The 25,942-nt window shown below is 33.5% G+C and overlaps 1 protein-coding gene across 2 annotated transcripts in view; it reads left to right on the top strand.

The window, feature by feature from the left end:
* Nucleotides 1-25,942, top strand: part of LOC148623220 (ribosomal protein S6 kinase alpha-5-like) — a 64,454-nt gene that overhangs the window by 14,281 nt on the left and 24,231 nt on the right. For both annotated transcript variants that reach the window (XM_088564882.1, XM_088564881.1), the window contains exons 2-11: nucleotides 1,814-1,882; nucleotides 4,158-4,376; nucleotides 4,615-4,730; nucleotides 7,623-7,733; nucleotides 9,398-9,481; nucleotides 9,945-10,048; nucleotides 15,022-15,166; nucleotides 16,239-16,400; nucleotides 22,233-22,355; nucleotides 23,350-23,426. In XM_088564882.1, coding sequence (XP_088421008.1) covers nucleotides 1,814-1,882; nucleotides 4,158-4,376; nucleotides 4,615-4,730; nucleotides 7,623-7,733; nucleotides 9,398-9,481; nucleotides 9,945-10,048; nucleotides 15,022-15,166; nucleotides 16,239-16,400; nucleotides 22,233-22,355; nucleotides 23,350-23,426 — 1,210 coding nt within the window. The remainder of the gene's footprint in view (nucleotides 1-1,813; nucleotides 1,883-4,157; nucleotides 4,377-4,614; nucleotides 4,731-7,622; nucleotides 7,734-9,397; nucleotides 9,482-9,944; nucleotides 10,049-15,021; nucleotides 15,167-16,238; nucleotides 16,401-22,232; nucleotides 22,356-23,349; nucleotides 23,427-25,942) is intronic.

Below are 25,942 nucleotides of genomic sequence, written 5' to 3' on the forward strand. Positions count from 1 at the left end.
ATTTTCTGAAGCAGAAATTAGATCCATATGAGTATAATTACAGTGTAGGACAATACTCTGTTGAAATAAATTTGAATGTGATTGCATATTAACTTTTGGACAGGTGTAAAAATTGGGTAAATGATGAAACAGAACAAAATTTGTAGATGTGTGTGAAGTTGGATGCTGTTTAAATATCGATTACAATTTTTACTTCAGAAATAAGTAATTGATTAACATTCTTTCTATACAAATTGGAAAAAAACAGTTCTAAATAATATGGGGAATGCAAATGTGTGATTATGGTTTTATTTTACATCATGTAATCTAATAAATTTTGTTCATACAACAATTTTCACAGGAATAAAAAAAAAACCCAGTGCTAACAGCATTTTGATTTACATAAATCACTTGTCATTCAGATAGTCTTGATTTTTATGTTTAGAGCACTTTATATCTGATATATTATGGTAACTTTCCTACAACCATGACACTCTTTTGTTACCAATCTGCTGAACAATACAAAGGATTGACAAAGCTATTGGGACATTTAAACTGACCAGTTGCTATTGAAACTTATTAGTTCATGGATGCTTGAATTCATGGACATTACAATTCTTTCATACAAACAAAAGAGAAGTTTCCTTTATGTTGGGAACCAAATTTCTTGGTTTACTAAATCCATGAAAAACCACAAAAAATGGTAATCCTTGAATAATAGTACTTTCACAATGTCATCTGAAGTCAGTTTTACAGAGGATATGTGATGTCAGTGTTACAGAGGGCATGTGATGTCACTTTTACATAGGGGATGTGATGTCAGTTTTACATAGGGTATGTGATGTCAGTTTTACATAGGGTATGTGATGTCAGTTTTACATAGGGTATGTAATGTCACTTTTACATAGGGGATGTGATGTCAGTTTTACAGAGGGTATGTGATGTCAGTTTTACATAGGGTATGTGATGTCAGTTTTACAGAGGGTATGTGATGTCACTTTTACAGAGGGTATGTGATGTCAGTTTTACAGAGGGTATGTGATGTCACTTTTACATAGGGTATGTGATGTCAGTTTTACAGAGGGTATGTGATGTCAGTTTTACAGAGGGGATGTGATGTCAGTTTTACATAGGGTATGTGATGTCAGTTTTACAGAGGGTATGTGATGTCAGTTTTACATAGGGTATGTGATGCCAGTTTTACTGAGGGTATGTAATTGATGACTGTTTTAACATTTACTCTATGTTTGCTGCATAAAACTTTTGTACATTTTGTACATTTACAGTAGCCTTCTTATCGGCCTTTCTCAGTTTGATTTATAACATAATTAGTATGAAGTGTGAAATTTTGTTACAAATGGAAATGGTACAATTAGTAATTCTGCCATTTCAGTGAATAGCCTTCCTTACTAAGAATAACTCTCAAACAAGAAATTATTCTCACTAAACATATGGTCAACACCAATATCTAAGAGGTAAGCTGTGTTTTTACTCTCAAAAAGTTCTGAGGTATTGAACCTATAAAAGCTGAACTGAAATCTAGGGTCTCTAGTTTTTAGAATAGCATGTAATTTATATACAATGTACAAGTGAAATGCTTTCTGTCGAGAAAGTCCATTCACTTACATGTACAACATTTCATATATGCTTATAAAAATCGTAGCATGATGAATTTCTTAATTCCATGCTATTAAAAAAGTATGTGTAATTAAATTCAATGCTTCATAATCATAGTAGTAAAAAAAATCATGAGACAAGTTACATGTTACCATTGTTATTGTAATTAAGTCAGTGTTAAGGTAAATAATAAATACCATATGAATTTTTCTTTCAGTTAATATGACAGGTCAGGGTAAAGTTGGAATGCAGGATTTTGAGTTACTTAAAGTTTTAGGAACAGGTGGTAAGTAGATCAGACAGAAATGGTTGTTAATACTGACAAGTGGTACATAAGATGGTGAGTTATAAAGCCAGGACACTGTAGGGAGGTCAGAATCAGTACACCAGGTGGTGAGTCATAAAGCCAGGACACTGTAGGGAGGTCAGAATCAGTTCACCAGATGGTGGGTTATAAAGCCAGGACACAGTAGGGAGGTCAGAATCAGTTCACCAGGTGGTGAGGTATAAAGCCAGGACACTGTAGGGAGGTCAGAATCAGTTCACCAGATGGTGGGTTATAAAGCCAGGACACTGTAGGGAGGTCAGAATCAGTACACCAGGTGGAAAGTCATGAAGCCAGGACACTGTAGGGAGGTCAGAACCAGTACACTAGATAATGAATTATTCTTGCTCAAACATAAAGGTCAGTAATGTTGCACCAGATGGAGAGTAATTTATGCTTACACAGAAAGAACAGTAATGATACACCATATGGTTAGTTGACTTTGTTTACACAGGAAGGCAAGTAATGATACACCAGATTGTGAGTTATTCATGCTTGTACAGGTAGGTCAGTAATGATACACCAGATGGTGAGTAATTCATGCTTACAGAGAAAAGTCAGTAATGACACACCAGATGGAGAGTACAATGTAATTCATACTTACACAGGAAGGTCAGTAATGAAACACCATATGGTGAGTAACTCATGCATACACAGGAAGGTCAGTAATGATACACCAGATGGTGAGTTACTCATGTTTACACAGAAAGGCCAGTAATGATACACCAGATAGGGAGTAATTCATGCTTACAAAGAAAGTTCAGTAATGATACACCAGATGGTGAATTACTCATGTTTACACAGAAAGGTCAGTAATGATACACCAAATGGTGATTAATTCATGTTTATGCAGGAAGGTTTGTAATGATACAGCAAATAGAGAGTTGACTTTGTTTACACAAGTACACCAGATGGTGAGTTACTGATGTTTACCCAGGAAGGTCACTATTGATAAACCAGATGGTGAGTAATTCATGCTTACAATGTAAGGTCAGTAATGATACACCAGATGATAAGTTACTCATGTTTACAAAGGAAGGTCAGTAATGATACACCAGATTGTGGGTAATTCATGCTGAAGCAGGAAGGTCAGCAATGGTACACCAGATGGTGAGTTGCTTTAGTCAACACATCGAGGTCAGTAATGATACACCAGATGGTGTGTTGTTATTGTTTTCACAGGAAAGTCACTCTAAAATTTAGGGACCCAAGTTGTTAGGTCACTAGTGGCAACCCTTTCACAGAGTGAGTCCCTGAGACCTGTGAAAATTTTCAGGTTGTTGTCATTATGCACAGTACCTCATATCATGTGGCTAATTTTTATACAGCCGCAAACAATTTTTATTTGTTTTGGTATCCTGCTGTTGTCTGGCCATCATTTATAGACATTTAGTTTTGGAACAATAACTTAAGTTCTTAATATATTGGTCGTTATGAAATTATATCACAGGAGCCCTACCACGGTAGATGGTTTGGATTGATAATGTGCTTCGTAAATTTTTATGGAACTATATTGGCATTTTTTGCCAAACACTGGACAGAAACATCTTTTTCATGATGTCTGGACAATAACTTTAATATATCACTTTCAAATTTTTACACATTGTGTCCTACCACAAAATGTATGATGGCATTGATTTTGGGGGTTGTGACTTGAAATAATCTGGAATTAGAGACCAGAAAATTGGCCACTCTAATTCTAGTTTAATTTGTATCCTGTGTCAAATGTTTAATCTGAAACAAAATTCAGAGCTGTATTAGGCTGAAATGGTGTGTCGATATTTGCCCTAACTGGTGAGTAGTCATATCAAGCTGTGTGCTATGAAGCATTTTTATTAATTTAATCCATGCTACAAGCTTTATTATACAGCATAAAACAAATTAATATTAATGAAAAAAAGAGAAATTAAACAGTTAAAAGTAATCCTTATATTGATATTATCTGATAAAAAAAAAACCAAAGTAAGTAACCTAACTATGATTTACTTTCAGTAAGATTTAAGTTACAATAGGTTGTCCTGGATCTAAGAGGATTATGCTGATCTACCTGCTTGTTTATACCTAATAAGCTCACCTTGACCAATGATCACTTGGCATTTGTTGCTTCAGTTATCTATTTACATTTCTTAAACATGGCAAAATTTATTTTTTTTATTATTCGTTTATTCTAACATACATGTATGAGACCCTGGTTAACAATTCAAGGTTCTTTGAGCCTCTTGTAATATATTTTCAGCATATGGAAAAGTTTTTCTTGTGAGGAAAAATGGTGGAAAAGATGATAATAAACTGTATGCAATGAAAGTACTGAAAAAAGCAGCCATAGTACAGAAGACAAAGACAACAGAACACACACGTACTGAACGACAAGTCCTAGAGGCTATCCGTGAATCTCCATTTCTTGTCAAGCTTCATTACGCCTTCCAGACTGAAGCTAAATTGCACCTTATTCTTGGTAAACTGTGTTATACATTATTATTTTATTATTTTGTTTGATGAATGGCATATAAAATCTTTCCTATTGACTAAAGTGTAATACACAACCTGTAATTTGGGTATTTATATGTTTTTCATTCTCTTGGACTTTATGGGAAATATTATAAATGTGAAATTTTTTTCAAATAGGAACATGAACTTTTGGTTTCAACATCAACAAGGACAATTGGGATATGAACTTTATTTTGTACTTACAGACTATGTTAGTGGTGGTGAACTATTCACACATTTAAATCAACAGGAGCAGTTTGTGGAGACTGATGTAAGGATATATATTGGAGAGATTTGTTTGGCATTAGAAACATTACATAAGGTTAGTACATTTGAATACAAAGTAAACCTAACAGGATATAATTAAATAGTGGTAAATAGTGTCCAGAGAAGAACTTTACTTGTACATGTATATTGCATGAGCTATATATTCTTTGAGGGATGAAATTTAAGAAACTCAATTTTTCATCATTGTTTTACCACAGGCTGGCCATTTATGTTAAAATGATCCGTGAAACTAAAAAAAATTCTGCTATTGAATTTTTTATTATGTCATCTCTAATCAGGCTCACCAAATATTAAAGGTGAAAATTTTCTATTTCTACTTTTTAAAAAAATGAATTTGACTTTCCCCCACTTCTCATTTTTTGTTGTGAAAGGTGTCAGTTTAGGGGCTCATGTAACCAGCTTAATCTTGAAATACTGAAAAAGCAGAAATTTTCATTGGGGATTTAGTTATGTTTATTTTGTGGGTAGAACAAAGCAGAAATTTTCATTGGTGATTTATTTATGTTTATTTCGTGGGTAGAACAAAGCAGAAATTTTCGTTGGGGATTTATTTATGTTTATTTCATGGATAGAACAAATCAACAAAAATAAATCCCCACAAAAACTTTGTCTCCAAATATGTGTTTCAAAGAAAACATAATTCTGTACTGAAATGCACTTTTACATAAACCAACATATAATTCACACTAAACACGCCGTTGTGATTTACTTTACATATGCGTGCGATGGAGCGTGTAATACACAATAACGGGAGTGCCACACTGTCCTCAAGCTCTTTATCATTTAATTAGCAGATGATAAATCATTTACAAAGGTGTAAAACAATTGTCACTAATCCTTTAATCCATTTGACGAACTGTTTCCAGATGTCAGAACATAATTGAATGAGCATGACATTTTGGTTAACTGTGACAGTACCAGTGTCGATGTCATTGTTTTAGTAAAATTCTTACTTGCACATAACAAGAAACATAAATATTTGAGCTGACTTGTTAAAAGGAATCAACATCATGTTATGGTTATCAAAAATGTGCTATAGCAAAACATATAATAAGATTTTATCTGCCTTGCCAAGAGGGAGTAGGAACGGATGAATACAATGAATCAGAGAGCTGGAATCAAAAGTGCATTCCTATTTGAAAAATTGAATCAAGAATCCAGAATAATTTTCCCCAGAAATAAGTTTAAAAGACAAAACCATGAAATTTTATCCCCATGAAAATTAATGATTATACAGTATGACTGTCGTACAAATTTCCCAGTTTGTTTTTAGCTCACCTGGCCGAAGGTGAAACTTTCCACAGATGTTCCTGACGGTATCTTGCACAAATGTTGTGTTTAGATTTTTGATCTGTCCAAAAACATGGCCACCATTACTAAAAATAGAACACAGGGGTCAGACAGTAGTTTTTTGCATACATCTTCAAAACCGTTCGGTTTAGCCAAGTTCTGACATGCATAAAAGTGTTCAGCATGATAAAATCTATCTGTGGTCAAATTTTCAGTTTAAAGGAGAAGACCATGTTATTGTGCAAGTCATACATATCGAAACTAATCTGTTAAATATTCATGAAAATTAAATTGAAACAAATTAATTTCCTTTTCTTAGTAAATAAATTGAGATTTATAATTAGGAAATTTGAATTACCTTTGCCTATTGGCGCCACCTTGACTGGTTGAACTGTGAAGTCACGAAGTCGGTTTGTAAAGTGAAATTAAATTGGTAATTGATTACGATGTCTGAAGAAATCTGTTAAGCCATATTGGAGTTATTGTCCTTTTTCGATGTTTTTTTGCTATTTTTAATGTTGTTTCTTTCAAAAATCTTCTCTGACACTACTTGATCAATTAAAACCAAACTTGGTATGAATGTTCCTTGGGGTATCCTGCATAGAACTGATTTGGGGATCCATCAAAAACTTGGCTGATGTTACTAAAAATAGAACCGAGGAGTCAGACAGTAGTTTTTTGCACATTATATCTCCAAGACCATTTGGTGTAGCCAAATTTCTTCAATTGCTGAAATGATCCTTATTATAAGGCCTACAAACGTTTCCAGGGATCAAAGTTGTCAGATGACTGCTTTTATTGCCATCAAAATATGAAAAATGACCTTTTTTATTTTTTTACAGTTTTCAACCAACATCTTGAAAACTGTAATAGATAGAAACTTTCAATTGCTGAAATGATCATTATGATAAGTCCTACCAAAGTCTTCTTCAGTCGAAATTGTTGATCACTTCTTGTTAAATTTATTGCTATTGAAAGACAAAATTTAACCAGGTGAGCAATTCAGGCTTCTGGGAGCCTCTTGTTTATAGTTAGCATTTTTTTTTAAGTTGAAAAACACTGGACTGAGCAATTATACTCCACATGACAAAGTTGTTGAGCTGGGGTTTCATTACTTTTTTGCAATGCAGGTACCTTTGGTTTTGTAGGAGATACTTTTCATCGTTTTGCTTAAAAAAATGTATGAAATTTTAAAATTCTGGAGGTATCTTTCAGTAGTATAGAAGGGTAAATGTACCTGGTACCACCTCTTAATGAAAGGCTTGGTAGAGGGTATTTGACATGTCCCTCTGTCAGTCCATTTTTGTCCTTGCAAGTTCTCTCAAATTAATGTCGGAACAGAATTTTATAAAAATTAGTACATATGTAGCTGTGCAGATTACCTCAAGTTTTGTAGGAAGTATGCCCATTAAATTGTAATCCTTTCAAACCACTGAATAGAATTTCATTAATCTTGGTAAGTTGTAATACACAATATGAAGTTGTGCATATCACTAGGAGTTATATCCTTTGATCTGTACTTCTTAGCAGAGCTCTCCTTCAATATCTTTGGGTATGTGAGTATTTTGCTGAGTCTTTTTATTTTGTTAGTTTCTTATTCTGTATATAAAAAAGTACAACTATGTGTTTATTTTAGAATGGCATCATCTATAGAGATATTAAACTGGAGAATATTTTACTGGATTCCTCTGGGCACATTGTATTGACAGACTTCGGCCTCAGTAAAGAGTTTCTACCAACTGATAAGGTATGATAACATGAAAGAAAAAGACCGAATGTTGTGAAATGTAACAAATGCACCAGCCTATAACCTAAATACAAAATTATACTGGTAAATATTTTCAGAGTTTAACCAGTGTAAACACACCTTTAAGTAAGCTTTGAAAGGCCCCAGCAACAAAAGTAATAAAATCCACATGAGGCAGGTGTAACCTGTAAGCCAAAGATATCCATTTTAAAGCTATGATACTTTACTATTGAAATGAAAAAAAAAAAAACGGTTTATTTTGTTTTGAGATGTCCAAAATCATTTTGTTCGTTTCTCAGTAATCAAACTATGAACAACTCATAAACTTTTACCCTGACTTCAGTAGTGGTCCAATGATGTCCTGGTTACTGAAACTACTTTATCAATAGTGGCCCAATGATGTCCTGGTTACTGAAACTACTTTTTCAATAGTGGTCCCATGATGTCCTGGTTACTGAAACTACCTTATCAATAGTGGTCCCATGATGTCCTGGTTACTGAAACTACTTTATCAATAGTGGCCCAATGATGTCCTGGTTACTGAAACTACTTTTTCAATAGTGGTCCAATGATGTCCTGGTTACTGAAACTACTTTTTCAATAGTGGTTTAATGATGTCCTGGTTACATAAACTACCTTATCAATAGTGGTCCCATGATGTCCTGGTTACTGAAACTACTTTATCATTAGTGGTCCCATGATGTCCTGGTTACTGAAACTACTTTATCATTAGGGGTCCCATGATGTCCTGGTTACTGAAACTACTGTATCATTAGGGGTCCCATGATGTCCTGGTTACTGAAACTACCTTATCAATAGTGGTCCCATGATGTCCTGGTTACTGAAACTACCTTATCAATAGTGGTCCCATGATGTCCTGGTTACTGAAACTACTTTATCAATAGTGGCCCAATGATGTCCTGGTTACTGAAACTACTTTTTCAATAGTGGTCCAATGATGTCCTGGTTACTGAAACTACTTTTTCAATAGTGGTTTAATGATGTCCTGGTTACATAAACTACCTTATCAATAGTGGTCCCATGATGTCCTGGTTACTGAAACTACTTTATCATTAGTGGTCCCATGATGTCCTGGTTACTGAAACTACTTTATCATTAGGGGTCCCATGATGTCCTGGTTACTGAAATTACCTTATCATTAGTGGTCCCATGATGTCCTGGTTACTGAAACTACCTTATCAATAGTGGTCCCATGATGTCCTGGTTACTGAAACTACTTTATCAATAGTGGCCCAATGATGTCCTGGTTACTGAAACTACTTTTTCAATAGTGGTCCAATGATGTCCTGGTTACTGAAACTACTTTTTCAATAGTGGTTTAATGATGTCCTGGTTACATAAACTACCTTATCAATAGTGGTCCCATGATGTCCTGGTTACTGAAACTCCTTTATCATTAGTGGTCCCATGATGTCCTGGTTACTGAAGCTACCTTATCAATAGTGGTCCCATGATGTCCTGGTTACTGAAACTACTTTATCATTAGTGGTCCCATGATGTCCTGGTTACTGAAGCTACTTTATCCACCACTCTATCTGATTGCCATCTGCACAGGGTGACCAGTTTAGTCTAGTTAACATGTATTTCACATATAAACTTTGTCATGGATGTAAAAAATCAATCGTTTCTAAAATATTTTTCAGTATCACAGAGCATTTTCATTTTGTGGAACAATAGAGTACATGGCTCCAGAGGTCGTTGAGGGTAGCACTGGCGGACATGATTTTGTAAGTCAGTTTAAATACTGAATGCTATCTGGAGTGTTCATGTTAGTATTTATATTTATTTCCAAAGAAAATAATCAATTATTTGGGGATGTACTGCTGACATCAGAGTGGGTGCCAAACATTGTCCCTTCAATATCTTCAAAAGCTTGTGGCAGATTTAAAAAAAAATTGGACAAAATGGAGGTCAAGTGTATCACTGTTATCAGTTTTGAAAGATGGCCATTTTGTTTAAAAAATAGGGACTTTGGTCTGTACAATAACTTGAAAAGTATTTGGCAGATTCTTTTCATGATTGATTTTATTGTTTATATTTTAACTAGTTCCTTATACATCTTATTCATCAAATTTTTGTTCATTCAGCCAATTTAATATTCTGAAATAACTGTTAGTGTATTATATTTTTTTCATATCCATCTTCCAAAAACAAATAAAATGTCAGTGATTGAATCTTTTACTGTTGTAGGCTGTAGACTGGTGGTCATTAGGTGTGTTGACCTATGAACTTTTGACAGGTGCTTCCCCTTTTACAGTTGAAGGTGAAAGAAACACACAATCAGAAGTTTCTAGGTATTTAGATTAATGGATTCCTTATGAATATCCCTGTCTGTGGTTTTTAATCAGATTTCAGATATCTCTTTCAGGTTTTCAAGTTATAAGGGACCAAAGGGACCACACCCCCTCTAAAAAAACCAACTTTATATATCCCCCACTTGCAAAGTGTGTGGTATATAGTGATAGAGGTGTTCTCCCTTCCTTCCATTACGCAGAGGGGGACCCATTTCTTATCTGTTACTCCTCTTATATTCCTGAATGGAATATAATGAAACTTTCACTGAATCTTTATTACATATTTTGTTTGTGCACTTCCTATTTTAGATTTTGATCTGAATCCATTTGTGGGGTTTCACAGAGCAAAAATGGATTTTGTAGTTTATGAATATGGGGACATTTGGGGACCCATCTCTTATCCGTTACTTCTTCTACACTATTTAATGGAATGTAATGAAACTTTTACTGAATCTTTATAACATACCCTCATTGTGCATCTCATATTTTAGATTTTGATCAAAACCAATTTGGAGGTCAAAAGGTTCATGTAATCAAATGGGGAGTGAGGTGTACCAACTTAATGAGCATTGCTCACAGTTTTTCTAGTTTATTTTTGGTCCAATTTTGAAGAAAAAAAAATTATTGGATTCTTCATGAAAATCCCTGTCTGTATTTTTCAATCAGATTTACATCTCCTATAGTTTTTTTTATTGATAGGGATCAAAGACAGAGGTGTTTGATTAGCATCTTAAGGGAATATGATACAGTAGCAAGGGCAGATAATTACTTAATCAAATAATGCTTGCTGTTTTTGCAACGTTGTGGTATCCAGGGTCACAGTGATATCCGGCATCACATTTTCCCAGTTCTGCTTGACGGAATATCTCTACTTTGTTGAAGGGCACTGTTGTCATAAATAATCTATTGCATTAAAATTTGAAAGCACTTGCTTCAAACTGAAAATGTGGTTTTGTGAAAGGGAGTGAAAACCTTTATTTTGTCTGGCAGAATTGAGAACAAGCATCACAGGATTTGTTGATACAGTACCATTGCTGAAAAAACTTTTTCCAAATCTTGAAAGCTACAAACAAAGATGTATGTCAATAAGGTTTTGATGCACACATTGGAGATGTAGCAGCTTTATCAGACATCATGCTTAAATTAAAAGGTGACCATAAAAATGTTGATTTTTTCATTCTCTACTGAATCCTTAATAACACAACAAACTTGATAAAAAAAACACACAAATGGGATTCTGCTTCATCATAATGAGGTGTACATTTAATATAAGGAGAATTGATATGGTGAATATATCAGAGATAACAACCCCACGGGCTGAAAAATATCAGCTCATGGCTATCCATGGGTCTTCAGTGAATGACAATGAAACCCTCACACCACTTGGCAGACTGCAGTTGATATTTCTTATTTCAACTAACATTACACATACAAGCATATTCGAACTATATGTTGCGAAAAGGAACTTATTGGTATGCAGTAGTTTAACAATATATATGACAGATATTTCCTCAGGTCTATTCCTAGTCATATCTAAGACATTTCAGGACTTCTCTGCCACTACAAATCAGCTTGATGGTGTCAACTTTGCATATTTTGATGAATTCAATTTGACATTTACCTCATGTGCGGATCCAGAAATTTTAAATAAGGGAATGGGTGTGAGCCAGAAATTTAAAAAAAGAGGAGTTAAGGTATAATTGGCTCAGTCTTTAATTATTGTCCCATTTTGGCAAATGCCGAAGGGGAGTTAGGTTTGCACTCCGTCCATCCGTCAGTCTGTCAGTCCATCAGTCACACTTGGTTTTCCAGACTTTTTTTTGTAATGCTTCATCCAATTGATTTCATATTTGGGATATAGTCTTATCATGACAAGTTACAAGTTAAGTTAAAATGACATTATGGTTGAACAATTTTTATAAAAGTTATGGCCCTTGGACATAGAAAATTTCATGAAATTTATGTTTTCTGGAATTTCTTTGTAATACCTCATCCAATTGATTTCATATTTTGTATATAGTCTTATCATGACAAGTTACAAATTAACTTCGAATGACATTATGGTTGAACGATTTTTACAGAAGTTATGGCCCTTGGACATAGAAAATTTCATGAGATTTTATGTTTTTCTGACTTTTTTTTGTAATGCTTCATCCAATTGATTTCATATTTGGGATATAGTCTTATCATGACAAGTTACAAATTAACTGTGAATGACATTATGGTTGAACGATTTTTACAGAAGTTATGGCCCTTGGACATAGAAAATTTCATGAGATTTTATGTTTTTCTGACTTTTTTTTGTAATGCTTCATCCAATTGATTTCATATTTGGGATATAGTCTTATCATGACAAGTTACAAATTAACTGTGAATGACATTATGGTTGAACGATTTTTACAGAAGTTATGGCCCTTGGACATAGAAAATTTCATGAAATTTTATGTTTTTCTGACTTTTTTTTGTAATGCTTCATCCAATTGATTTCATATTTGGGATATAGTCTTATCATGACAAGTTACAAGTTAAGTTCGAATGACCTTACTGTTGAATGATTTTACAGAAGTTTTGGCCCTTGGACATAGAAAATTTCATGAAATTTTACATTTTCTGGACTTTTTTTTGTAATGCCTCATCCAATTGATTTCATATTTGGGATATAGTCTTATCATGACAAGTTACAAGTTAAGTTCGAATGATCTACGGTTGAATGATTTTTACAGAAGTTGTGTCCCTTGGACATAGAAAATTTCATAAAATTTTATGTTTTCCAGACTTTTCTTTGTAATGCCTCGTCCAATTGATTTCATATTTGTTAGCTAGTCTTATCATGACAAGTTACAAATTGAATTTAAATATTATTGTGGCAAAATGGTTTATATGGAACTTACGGCCCTTTGACATAGAAAATTACATAAAATTTTATGTTTCATTCATTTTGATGCAAATTGCTGCTGTCATTCTATAGTTATTTGCCCTTTAATTCATAATAACGAAGTTTTTTTCAACTTTCCAGGTGATGGAAAGAGAATGTCTTTATGCAGCTTTCTGTAATGCAAAAATGTTATTATCTACTGTAAAATGAAGCTCAGGTTTGAATTTGATGGAATTTGCTTTTGCTATTCAAGAGTTATTTTCTCTTGATTGTTAAAAAATAACACCATCCATTGTTAGTTCACATATATAAAAAAAAATCTCATAAAGGCAATGAGTTCAAAGGCTGAAAGGGGATACTGTATTGCATCAGCAATACTGTCAGAATGCTTGTTAATTTTCATGGTTGATAATTTTCACGGATTCTGTCATGCATCAGAAAAGGCTTGTGTTATATAGTGTTAAAATTAATTTTGCTTGTACTATTTTTTGTGGTTTTCTTTACACTGTGAAAATAGTGAAAATTGGTATGTTTACAGTAAATAAATACAGAAGAACAAAATCATACAAATCAACATGTTGTGCATGTTATACACACAACAACCACAAAAGAACTTGATTAGGGAATGATAATAGGTTGCAGACACTATGTATATGATGGGACCATATGACTAAGGACTAGGGGTATACAAAATAATTCTTTTTTAACTTAAATAAAAAAGCAGGATCTCATATGTCCTTTAATTCATCTTTCTTTAACAAAATTGGCCCTATGTATTGAATGAAAAATGTAACAAATTTTTCTAGAAATGATGAGACAGGATCCAAATTTTCACCTCACCCCCTACATTAAAGGTCAGATGATGTTTCCCTCAGCACTTTCTACTACATTAAAGGTCAGATGATCTCTCAGCACTTTCTACTACATTAAAGGTCTGATGATCTCTCAGCACTTTCTACTACCGGTACATTAAAAGTCAGATGATCTCGCCCTCAGCACTTTCTACTAATTAAAGGTCAGATGATCTCTCAGCACTTTCTACTACCGGTACATTAAAAGTCAGATGATCTCTCCCTCAGCACTTTCTACTACATGAAAGGTCAGATGATCTCTCAGCACTTTCTGCCACATTAAAGGTCAGATGATCTCTCAGCACTTTCTGCCACATTAAAGGTCAGATGATCTCTCAGCACTTTCTACTGCATTAAAATCAGATGATCTCTCCCTCAGCACTTTCTACTACTGGTACATTAAAAGTCAGATGATCTCTCCCTCAGCACTTTCTACTACATTAAAGGTCAGATGATCTCTCAGTACTTTCTACTGCATTAAAGGTCAGATCATCTTTCCCTCAGCACTTTCTACTGCATTAAAGGTCAGATGATCTCTCAGCACTTTCTACTACATTAAAGGTCAGATGATCTCTCCCTCAGCACTTTCTACTACATGAAAGGTCAGATGATCTCTCAGCACTTTCTACTTCATTAAAGGTCTGATGATCTCTCAGCACTTTCTACTACATTAAAGGTCAGATGATCTCTCCCTCAGCACTTTCTACTACATTAAAGGTCAGATGATCTCTCAGCACTTTCTACTGCATTGAAGGTCAGATGATCTCTCCCTCAGCACTTTCTACTACATTAAAGGTCAGATGATCTCTCCCTCAGCACTTTCTACTACATTAAAGGTCAGATGATATCTCCCTCAGCACTTTCTCCTTGAACAATTGAAATATGTGAATATCTTGGGTTTGTTTCCCTTGAATAATTGGGATATGTGAATTTCTTCAGTTCTTTCCATTGAACAGTTGGGATATGTGAATGTCTTTTTTTTATTTCCTTGAACAATTATCTTGTGTTTCTCTCCCTTGAACAATTGGGATATTTGAATAACTTTACTTGGGTTTCTTCCCCTTGAACAATTGGGATATGTGAATATCTTGGGTTTCTTACCCTTGAACAATTGGAATATGTGAATATCTTGGGTTTTTTCCTGTTGAACAGTTATCTTGGGTTTTTCCCCTTGAACAATTGGAATTTGTCAATATCATTGGTTTTTTCTCATGTACATCTCAAAACTTATTGTATTGGTTTTGCAGGAGGATATTAAAAGCTAACCCGCCTATACCAAAGACATTTTCTCCAGAGGCCAAAGATTTTATATTGAAACTGTTAACAAAGGATTCTAAAGCCAGACTTGGATCAAGAGGGGCATATGAAGTGAAAAAACATAAATTTTTCAGGGTTTGTAAAATATTTTACCTCAGGATAATATTTCTATAGTTGCCTTGAAGTGTCAATTTATTCATTTTTCAAGGCATGGTGTATCACTTGTGTTTAAGATAAATTGTATAACCAAGGTTAATGAAATTAGAGTTTTGGTTTTTATCTACAAAAAAAACTCTCACTGAAATGTTATATTTACACTTATCTTATGTATTGTAATCGCTAGTATGAACCAGTGATCTGATGTACATTAATCATTGATATGATGAAGTGATCTGACATACAGTAATCACTGATATTAGCCAGTGATCTGACATACAGTTATCACTGATATGAACCAGATACCTAATGTACACTAGCAGTAGCCACTGATATGAACCAGAGATTTGACATACAGTGATCATTGATATGAACCAGTGATCTTGCATACAATAATCACTGATATGAACCAGTGATCTTGCATACAGTAATCACTGATATGAACCAGAAATCTGACATACAGTAATCACTGATATTAGCCAGTGATCTGACATACAGTTATCACTGATATGAACCAGTGATCAGACCTACTGTAATCACTGATATGAACCAGATATCTAATGTAATGTACAGTAGTCACTGATATGAACCAGAGATCTGACATACAGTAATTATTGATATGAACAAGTGATCTGATGTACATTAATCACTGATATGAACCAGTGATTGGACATATATTGATCTTTGATATGAACCAGAAACCTAGCCTATAGTAATCATTGATGTGAACTGGAGACCTGGCTTACAGTAATCATTGATATGAACCAGAGATCTGGCCAAATGTATCACTGATATGAACCAGAGACCTGGCCTACAGTAATCACTGATATGAACCAGAGACCTTAAGTACAGAAAGCACTGATATGAACTAATAATCTGATGTACTGTAATCACTGATATGAACCAGTGATCTGACATACATTGTTTATTGATATGAACCAGAGACCTGGCCTATGGTAATCACTGATATGAACCAGAGATCTGCATACAGTAATCATTGATATGAACCAAAGATCTGGCATACCAGTCAATATTGATCATACATTTTCAGGGTTTAAATTGGAATGATTTGGCTCACAGAAAAGTTCCTGCACCTTTTGTTCCCAAGATTCAGCATGAGTTGGATGTAAGAAATTTTGCAACAGAATTCACCAATATGGTTCCTGCAGATTCTCCGGCTATTATACCTAACAATGCAGAAAGAATATTTAAGGTAATCATTATAATTCACAATGAAAATTACAAGTTAAATGTAGAGAGATGTGAACAGTATAGAAAGTGTTGGCTTTAGAAATTTTCTTGGTATATTGGAATTACCTTGTCTCATAGATGCCAACCTTTACAATTTGTCCGTATCTTTTACGAATGTTGGGTAGAATGTAAGGTCTTCCGGACAACAGATTAATATATATGAATTTCCAATTGTTTCCGGTCTGAGCCATTCTCGGTTTAGAAAACATGTTCTGATAGTTAAGACACTTCTCAGATATTATAGAAAAAAGTCCTATGGTGATTTGATCATGCAGTGCTTTCAGGTTTCACAAATGTTATTGGTTTGGTTAATATAACTTTTATTGTTTCCGAATAGTGAACAAAACACATTTTCACACAAGACAAATTTGAGATGATGATTTAAGTTTTAATGGTCATTACTGACAGAAGTGCAAAATTACGGACAACTTAATTTTTTTTCTGATTATATCATTAAGAGGTTGGCATCTATGTAGTCCATCTGTTTGTCCCTTTGTCTGATTTTTCTTCATAAATTTTTCAAATTTGGTGTATGGCTTTGTATAGGTGAGGCATATGTTGTAAGCAATGTTTTGGTGCTGTCTGATATCAACTTCCTGTGATGAGGCAGATGTTGTAAGCAATGTTTGGTGCTGTCCAATATCAACTTCCTGTGATGAGGCAGATGTTGTAAGCAATGTTTGGTGCTGTCCGATATCAACTTCCTGTGATGAGGCATATGTTGTAAGGAATGTTTTGTGCTGTCCGATACCAACTTCCTGTGATGAGGCATATGTTGTAAGCAATGTTTGGTGCTGTCCGATATCAACTTTCCCGTTTTGTGGGACTTTGCAATTTTTCTCTATGTGGAATGGTAGAGAATATTTTCGCCTCTAAAATCTCACCTACCAGTGTATGGTTTCAAATTTACATAGATGGGGCATATGATGTTAGCAATATTGGGTGCTAACTGAGGTCAGCTTCCTGTACCAGTGGGGGTATCTCTAGCATGAAAACGTCTGCAACTGCATGTTTGCCCTGATATATGTTAAATAAGTTAGATTTTTATATGAAATATTAGGTTCAGCTGCATTAGTAAGATAGTTTGAATGAAATGTGCACAGGTAGAAAATTGGGTGCAAAGAAGGTACATATTCATTATGGTTCAATTAGATTAAGGTCAAGGTCACCATTAATAAAAAAAGTTTTTTGTATGAAATATTGGTTTACCCAAATAACTAAGATTGGAGATGAATGAAACTTGCATAGACTGAAACATGGGTTGCAATAATGATGTATTGATTGTCAATACGTTAAAGTTCAGGGTTTTATCTGAAAAATAGGTTTTTGGTAGGTGGGTGACCTTGAGCAATGTTCTTGTACATGCAGCAGTGTCAATGAATTATATTGAAGAATAAACATTAATAGAACACACCCAAAAAATCATGGGCATTTAGAGTGTGGTTAAAAGTATCTGAACTGTTGATGGATGAACTTTTGTAAAAGATTTTTTAACTGTAGAATTCGAGAAAGGTATCAAAAGTATCTTCAATATGAATTGACGATAATATAACATTTTGAATTTTTAACCAGCATACTTAGGTTTTTGTTATGAATCTCATCATGTAAAAAGTGAATGGCTATGGAAGGTATCTGAGAATTAATACTGTGTTCTTATGTGAAAAAGATATGAGAATGGAAACAGTGGGAAATCTGCGGAAATTATTCGTTGGTCAATGAAGACGACAGCCCTATAGTAGGAAATTGTGACTATACTTTTACAATGAAATCTAATAAAATCTTAGGTGAAGTAGATTTAAAAATAAATATGAAATCTATGTTTTTTTGCACAATGTGTTAACCGAACAAACTTATGGAACTGTGTACAAAACAAAATTATTTTTGCGGAAAACGAAGTTATTTAATAGGCATTACAAACGATACTTCTCAAGAGGTTTTTCAGTCATGTATCTAAGAGGTCAAATTGATTCATTCTGTATAGAACAGCATCATACAATATTGTGTCCATGCAATAAAAGAACAAACAAATCAAGTCCAGTCATGCCAGTGTTGTCATTATTATAAAATTTGTTAGAAATAGTGAATTTTATTTTTTAGGGTTAGGGTTAGGGTTAGGGTTAGGGTTAGGGTTAGGGTTAGGGTTAGGGGTTAGGGTTATATTTTTCATATATCAGGTAACCCTACAGTGTAACCCCCTACATTGCATAAATCAGTATATCATGATATTTAGAAAAATGAAACATCTGTGCATGTTTGTTCTGTCTTCCCATCTTTGACCCATAAATACATATAGTTAAGATAACATTTTTCCAGTCCGGTAAAAATTAGAAGTAGAACCTGAAAATAGAAGCTGTCAGTGTGTCTGACCAAATGTATTTCACACAGACTGCAGTATTTACAGTGAGGGGCAAAATATCCTAATGTTTACCTATTACTTTTAATGAACATTACCGTAAATTTTTCTGGAAAATGTTGCATTTACCTCGTGGAATTCTTTATTATGTATGCTCCAAAAAAGTAAGACAGACATGCTTATTGTTATTTTTGTACTAAGTCTTATTCTGACAGGTTTTCACTTTAAAATTAGAAACATGCAAGGTAAGTATCATTTTCTGTAAATGTGCTGCTTCCTGGATTGTAACAAATCGTATGTACCACTACCGGTTCTAGTAACCCATGGAAATAGTATGCTACTGATTCCTATATCAATTTTGGCAAATCAGGTGGTAGTACGGATACCATCATAAATCCATGAATGTCTGGTTACAGTCATCTTTCAAAGAGAGGTGTGCAGAAACCATAAAGTCATACATGTACATTACGCAATGTACCGGTTCCAGGGGTCCCAAGAAATATTTTTATTGCTTCCAGGGACCAAAGGAATGTTTGATACCGGTACCTGTAGCTCAGATGTCAAAAAAAATTCTATGTTATCAAGTTAGGAATTTAAGGTTGTTTGTAATTGTACAAAACTCTTTGTACACTGATAAAAACAGGTGCAGCTTGTCCGTCCAATGACGGCAACAATATGCAGACACCTTTATTTTAGTTTTTTTTTTTTCCCCAAAATAACCCAAACAGAATCATCATAAGCAAGGATGACCAATGTGACTATGCATGGTACCTACAGCACACAAAGGCATGACGAATAATTCATTGTGGAAGAAAGAGAAGGATCTTTTCATTTAAATGTATAGATTATTGTATTTGCACTACATGTCAAAGCCAATTCATATTTTGTATGCAACCTCAGCTTGAGGTCTCATACTGGGCATTCTTAATTCAGACCTCATGTTAACCTACTTCCTGTGTGGACTAAGTGGATTTTTCAATCCTTTATGATTGGTATCTAGGTATGCCATATTATGGGATTTGATTTTGGTTTAGGACTACAATTTTCTGTTTGTATTTTGACCCTGTGGTTATAATGCATGAAGTTATGGTGCAGGGGTATGACTAGTGGGCATTTGCTCACTGATTTTTATACCATATAACAAGAATAAGTATGGTTATGGCAGAGACAACAACCCCACCTAGATGAAAATGTCAGTCTTCAATGAAGAACAGGGAATCCTTATACCACAGGACAGGCTGCAGCTGGCCCCAAGCATCATTATGCACAAGAACTGGGAAAGAGTTGTCCCTTTATACTCAAATAACATAAAAAATAAACTAAAGGTGAAAAAAAAAAAACAAGACATACGGGGCCAGAAATTCCTGACTTGTTACAGGTGCAAAAATGTGGCGGATTTAAAGTACTTTGGCATGATCACAACCCTCCCTTTTAAAATCTGGCTGCTTAGGAAAAAATATGACCCAATTAAAGGCACCTAAAAATCAGTTCAAAAAGGTCTGAGTCTCGGAAACAAAGAAACTGAATATTAATTACACAAATGTACAAACTAAGGACTACTAGCAGTTAACTGACATGCCAGCTCCTGATCAATTTAAACCTACAAAAAGTAATGTCCCCTTCGTATGTTGTATTAATCCCAATTCATCCCATGTGGGGTAGAGAATCACGGTACATCATAAGTCATACAATAAGGATACAACCCATATGCCAAAAACTGCTTAGAATAATAGTGTTTTAATTTCTATCTAAAGACCCTATGAGCAAATCAATGTTTATCCCAAAATTGCTATCCTTAACAATTTGACAACAATATCATAACTATATCACTTACCAATGAGCCTATTTTGTGGTTTAGTTAAACTTATTGGGTGAGTATCGAGCTTTCTGTGCTTTGTGTAGAATATTGCCTTAAAAAAAGGATGAGAGATACCTGCAGGTATTAACCCTTTCCAAGTACATCTGTATTTAAGAGTGAGTTTCTTGTATTGTTTGAACAATTTTGTAAATGTTTTTATAAGCTGGCAATTTTGAAAATCTTGATGCAGTAATTTGTCAGTTATATAAAGATTTCTTATGTTAAAATCCAAAACATTGTTACAAATATGAGCAAATCGAACCAGTTGTAATATGTAAACACCCTATAATAGTGACAAGGGGATGTCACCATCTAAATATTGATAGTTGACAATTGACAATAGTCAGTGCATAAAACTTTGCAAGTCTGTATCTGTTAAGTGGATTTGAAAATCTTTCTTGTTTTTGTTCATATCCCTTTATCTGTTCAAAATCAATGCCATTTCCCGAGTTTGTCATTTATACTTGATGATCCAAGGTAGTATTAGGGTCAGTGATATAAACAGCCTGTAAGGGACTACATATTGTTTTGCAATACTCTCAGTATGCTTGTTCATTATATGTTTATTCTTGTATGGTCCCATCTATAATATTTGTATTCATTATAGGGTTATTCTTATGTGGCCCCATCTGTAATATTTGTATTCATTACAGGGTTATTCTTATGTGGTCCCATCTATAATATTTATTCATTATAGGGTTATTCTTATGTGGTCCCATCTATAACATTTGTATTCATTATAGGATTATTCTTGTGTGGTCCCATCTATAATATTTGTAATCATTATAAGGTATTCTTATTTGGCTCCATCTATAATATTTGTATTCATTATAGGGTTATTCTTATGTGGTCCCATCTATAATATTTGTAATCATTATAAGGTATTCGTATGTGGCTCCATCTATAATATTTGTATTCATTATAGGGTTATTCTTATTTGGCTCCATCTATAACATTTGTATTCATTATAGGGTTATTCTTATGTGGCTCCATCTATAATATTTGAATTCATTATAGGGTTATTCTTATGTGGCTCCATCTATAATATTTGTATTCATTATAAGGTATTCTTATGTGGCTCCATCTATAACATTTGTATTCATAATAAGGTTATTCTTATATGGCTACATCTATATTTGTATTCATTATAAGGTTATTCTTATCTGGCTTCATCTATAATATTTGGATTCATTATCTTTAATATTTGTATTCATTATAAGGTTATTCTTAGAGGCTCCATCTATAATATTTGTATTCATTATAAGGTTATTCTTACGTGGTCCCATCTATAATATTTGTATTCATTATAAGGTATTCATATGTGGCTCCATCTTTAATATTTGTATTTATTATAGTCATTCTTACGTGGTCCCATCTATAATATTTGTATTCATTATAGGGTTATTCTCATGTGGCTCCATCTATAATATTTGTATTCATTGTAGGGTTATTCTTACGTGGTCCCATCTATAATATTTGTATTCATTATAGGGTTATTCTTATGTGGTCCCATCTATAATATTTGTATTCATTATAAGGTTATTCTTATGTGGTCCCATCTATGATATTTGTATTCATTATAGGGTTATTCTTATGTGGCTCCATCTATAATATTCAGTGATAACACAATCAGTTCAGATTTACTGTGTAAAGGAAAGGAGAACCAACCTAATGATGTCCAAATCATTTATGCTCATCACTTTAAGGTAAGATGAATTGCTATATGTATCATATTTATAAACTTAATAGTAAGCTGTATGATGTTCTATTTTATTGTGATGTCATTACTTACAACAATTTTAACATTACAACTTTATAAATTGACCGAAATTTCTTGACCCACTTAAATCACAGAAACTGTATAAAACAAAGAACAGCAAGTGGTTTGTTAGAATATTCTCCAGTGTCACATGTATAGTCATCAAACGGACTCAATACTGTGTGTTGTATGAACAACAATCTAGGGTCAATTGTATGATGACTGTTAGTAAGAAATCATAGTGGTTGACGCTTTTGGGATGACTATTAGCAATCACAGTGGTTAACTGTTATGGAATGTCAGTAAAGAATCACAGTGTTTGACTGTTATGGAATGACTGTTTGTAAGATATCACAGTGTTTGACAGTTATGGGATAACATTTAGTAAGAAATCACATATTGACTGTTATGGGATGACTGTTAGTAAGAAGTCACAGTTATTAACTGTGCTGTAATTAATGTTACAAAGAAATTGCTGTAATTGACTGTCATGGGATGGCAGTCAGTAGAAATCACTGTTACTGGCTGTAATAGGGTGTCTGTTAGAAATCAAAGTGATTGACTGTCATGGGATGGCAGTCAGTAGAAATCACTGTTACTGGCTGTAATAGGGTGTCTGTTAGAAATCAGATGTTGACTGTCATGGGATGGCAGTCAGTAGAAATCACTGTTACTGGCTGTAATAGGGTGTCTGTTAGAAATCAAAGTGATTGACTGTTGTGGGTTGACGTAAAAAAATCAAAGTGATTGACTGTTATGGGGTGACTGTTATTTAAGAAAACACAGTTATTGACTGTTATGGGATGACTGTTAGTAAGAAAACCCAACAGTTGACTGTTTGTTATAAATCACAATGGTTGACTGTTATGGTATGTAGTTGCTCCGGTTGGCAAGTTTGTGGTATAGATGGATGTTTTAACAGTATTATGCATTTCTTTCAGAGTTCTCCTTTTTTCCAAAAATATGAGATAGATTTGTCTGGAAAGCCTCTTGGAGATGGTAGTTTTTCTGTTTGCAGGTAATATTTAATACCACTGATCAATTTTTCTTTTGTTTCAAACATTGAGGGATTGCATGTATATACTGGTCTGAACTACATTTAAACGGTAAATGTTATAATGTTGAAAAGCTTTTTATTTCATTAATATATCAAAAGTAACATATTGCTTTTGTTGATGTATTTTCCGTAAGTACTAATCATATAAATATTGCAGATTTTGGTAAGCTGTACACATGTAACGTCTAATCAGCAGTACTCAGGAAAGGGGAAATAACTGTAAAAATTGATGCAATATCAATAAAATTGAATACAAAATTAACATTATGTCTTATCTGATAAATAAAATGTAAGGACAGTAGGTATTTTAAGTATTAATTAAAGGATCATCTACAACTTCAGTTTTCAAATCTTTTATCAGAGAATGACTTCAATAGTATACCACTTACCCATTTTTGAGATAATGAATTCCAGAATTCCAATTTCGATGAAAACGAGTTAAAATTTTACTTTTTGTGGATCTTTTATGGTTCTATGAAAAACATTATTTTTACAAAGTTGTCTCCCCTTTTCAATATAAATTTCCATAGGATTTTTGAAATGCTTATTTTGAGTTTTCTGCAGGTTATATTTTTTAAAGACTTTTTCTGTGTACATATGGGGCATTATGCTATAGATTTGGATTATAACATTTACTAGACAGCTCATTTTGGTACCTGTGAAGGAAGATATTCCAACTTCTGGTATTTAATGAAACAATGATTATTAGGTTTTTGATTTATCACAGAACTTCCCAACCATTTCTGAACATACACAAAAATATTGACCAATTGTAATTCCTTTTACATTTGTTGAAATTAGTCTGGATATTTGTCTACACCACAGGTTTAGTAGACAAAAAAAATGCCTAGACCTGCAAGCAAGCCATTAGACCTTATTTCATAGATAGCTTTGATAATACCCTGAACTAAATAACACATGGTGGTTTGTATTTTTTTTTAATAAAAGTGGCAATTTGTTCATTTTTGTTGTGTTGTTATTGCTATGAAGTCTGGATCCTTTTAGAAGTTAATTTTCAAGATAAATGAATGGAAATATTGTCAGATAATGGGAATTGGAACTTTGAAGACAACAGAAAATATTATCTTAGAACTTGAAAGGCTGGAAACTTTCCATTGATTAACATGTTATTGAAGCCTTGTTTAGACATTGACCCAGTGGTTCTGAAATATTTGGCACCGCTTCGTACAGTCATACACCTTATTTTGTTCCCTTATTTCAATGGAGGATTGTTTTTGAAGGGTAGGTTTCAATCCCCCATCAAAGTGTCGCCACATGTTTACCTTGGTGTACCTTCATTCGGAACTACTTAGTTATTTCCTGCACTTCAAATATTGACCTTTATGTTACGAGAAAGACTGAGAAGTTTTGATTCAGTTTACCTTGACTTTGATCAATATTGAAGAATATTTGAAGTAAGCCTCTCAAATTCCTTGAGTGTTAAATGATTGGATTTAAGAAATTACTAATTCTGAGTAATTCTGTCCAGTAAATGTTTCTTGCAATTATTCAGCTCAATAACATTTTATTAAATCTGCAAATAGAATTGAGATCTAGTCTTCATAATCAGCAGAAGATTTGAGGGATTCCTTTTTGGCCTTGAAAGATCATATTAAGTAATAAATTTGTATGTAGGAAATTTAGTTCTTGCAGTAGTGTGTCAAGGAGCATAAAATATTTGTATAGGGCATTATCTTATTATACCATTATTACTCTAAGCGCTTTACATGTTAAAACATATAAAATACATTCACAATATATCAATATATAAAAATGAATAAATATATAACAATTTTGAGCACAATTGCATAGATAAATTAATAAGAGGATACACATTAAAAATAATCAAATGAAAAACCACAATGTGTAAAATCAATACTTGAGTCCAAAAATAAATTAAGTGAAATATTTTAAAATGGATAGAATATTACCAACATGTCGCGTTGAGCATTACGTTGACGTCAATCCTTCAGCTGAAATTGGCTTTAATTGGGGACATTGTATAATAAATAATCTGTTACTGTAGTTTTTTAATGTTAATGCAAATTAATTTTTGGACAGTTTAAAAAATTTAGGAAAAAGGTGAAATGAAACAAAATTTGTATTTGTGTGTGGGATGGATCAGAAGTGCGGATTGACATCGGGTTTAGATGTATTAGAGAAAAAACAGTTCTTGATATTAAATATAAATAACGCAAATGTATGATCACAATTTTATTTTACCTCATGTAATGTTCAAAATTTTGTTCATGCTACAATTTTCACAAGAATAAAACTCCAGTGCTGACAGCACTTTGATGTATTATAAGTTAGGGGTGTCTTTTTAATGAGCTTGCTTACAGGATTTCAGATTATCAATAACTTCCAAAAAGTCTATAGAACATAATGCAGTTCCTATTCCCAAATTCATGTTATCATTAATTCAAAAATGTATAAGATCATAAGTACATAAATGACAGGATATAAAATCCTAAAAA

This window comes from Perna viridis, chromosome 2, assembly GCF_037379345.1.
Source record: "Perna viridis isolate PV_CMFRI_1.1 ecotype Kerala chromosome 2, ASM3737934v1, whole genome shotgun sequence".
NCBI lineage: Eukaryota > Metazoa > Mollusca > Bivalvia > Mytilida > Mytilidae > Perna > Perna viridis.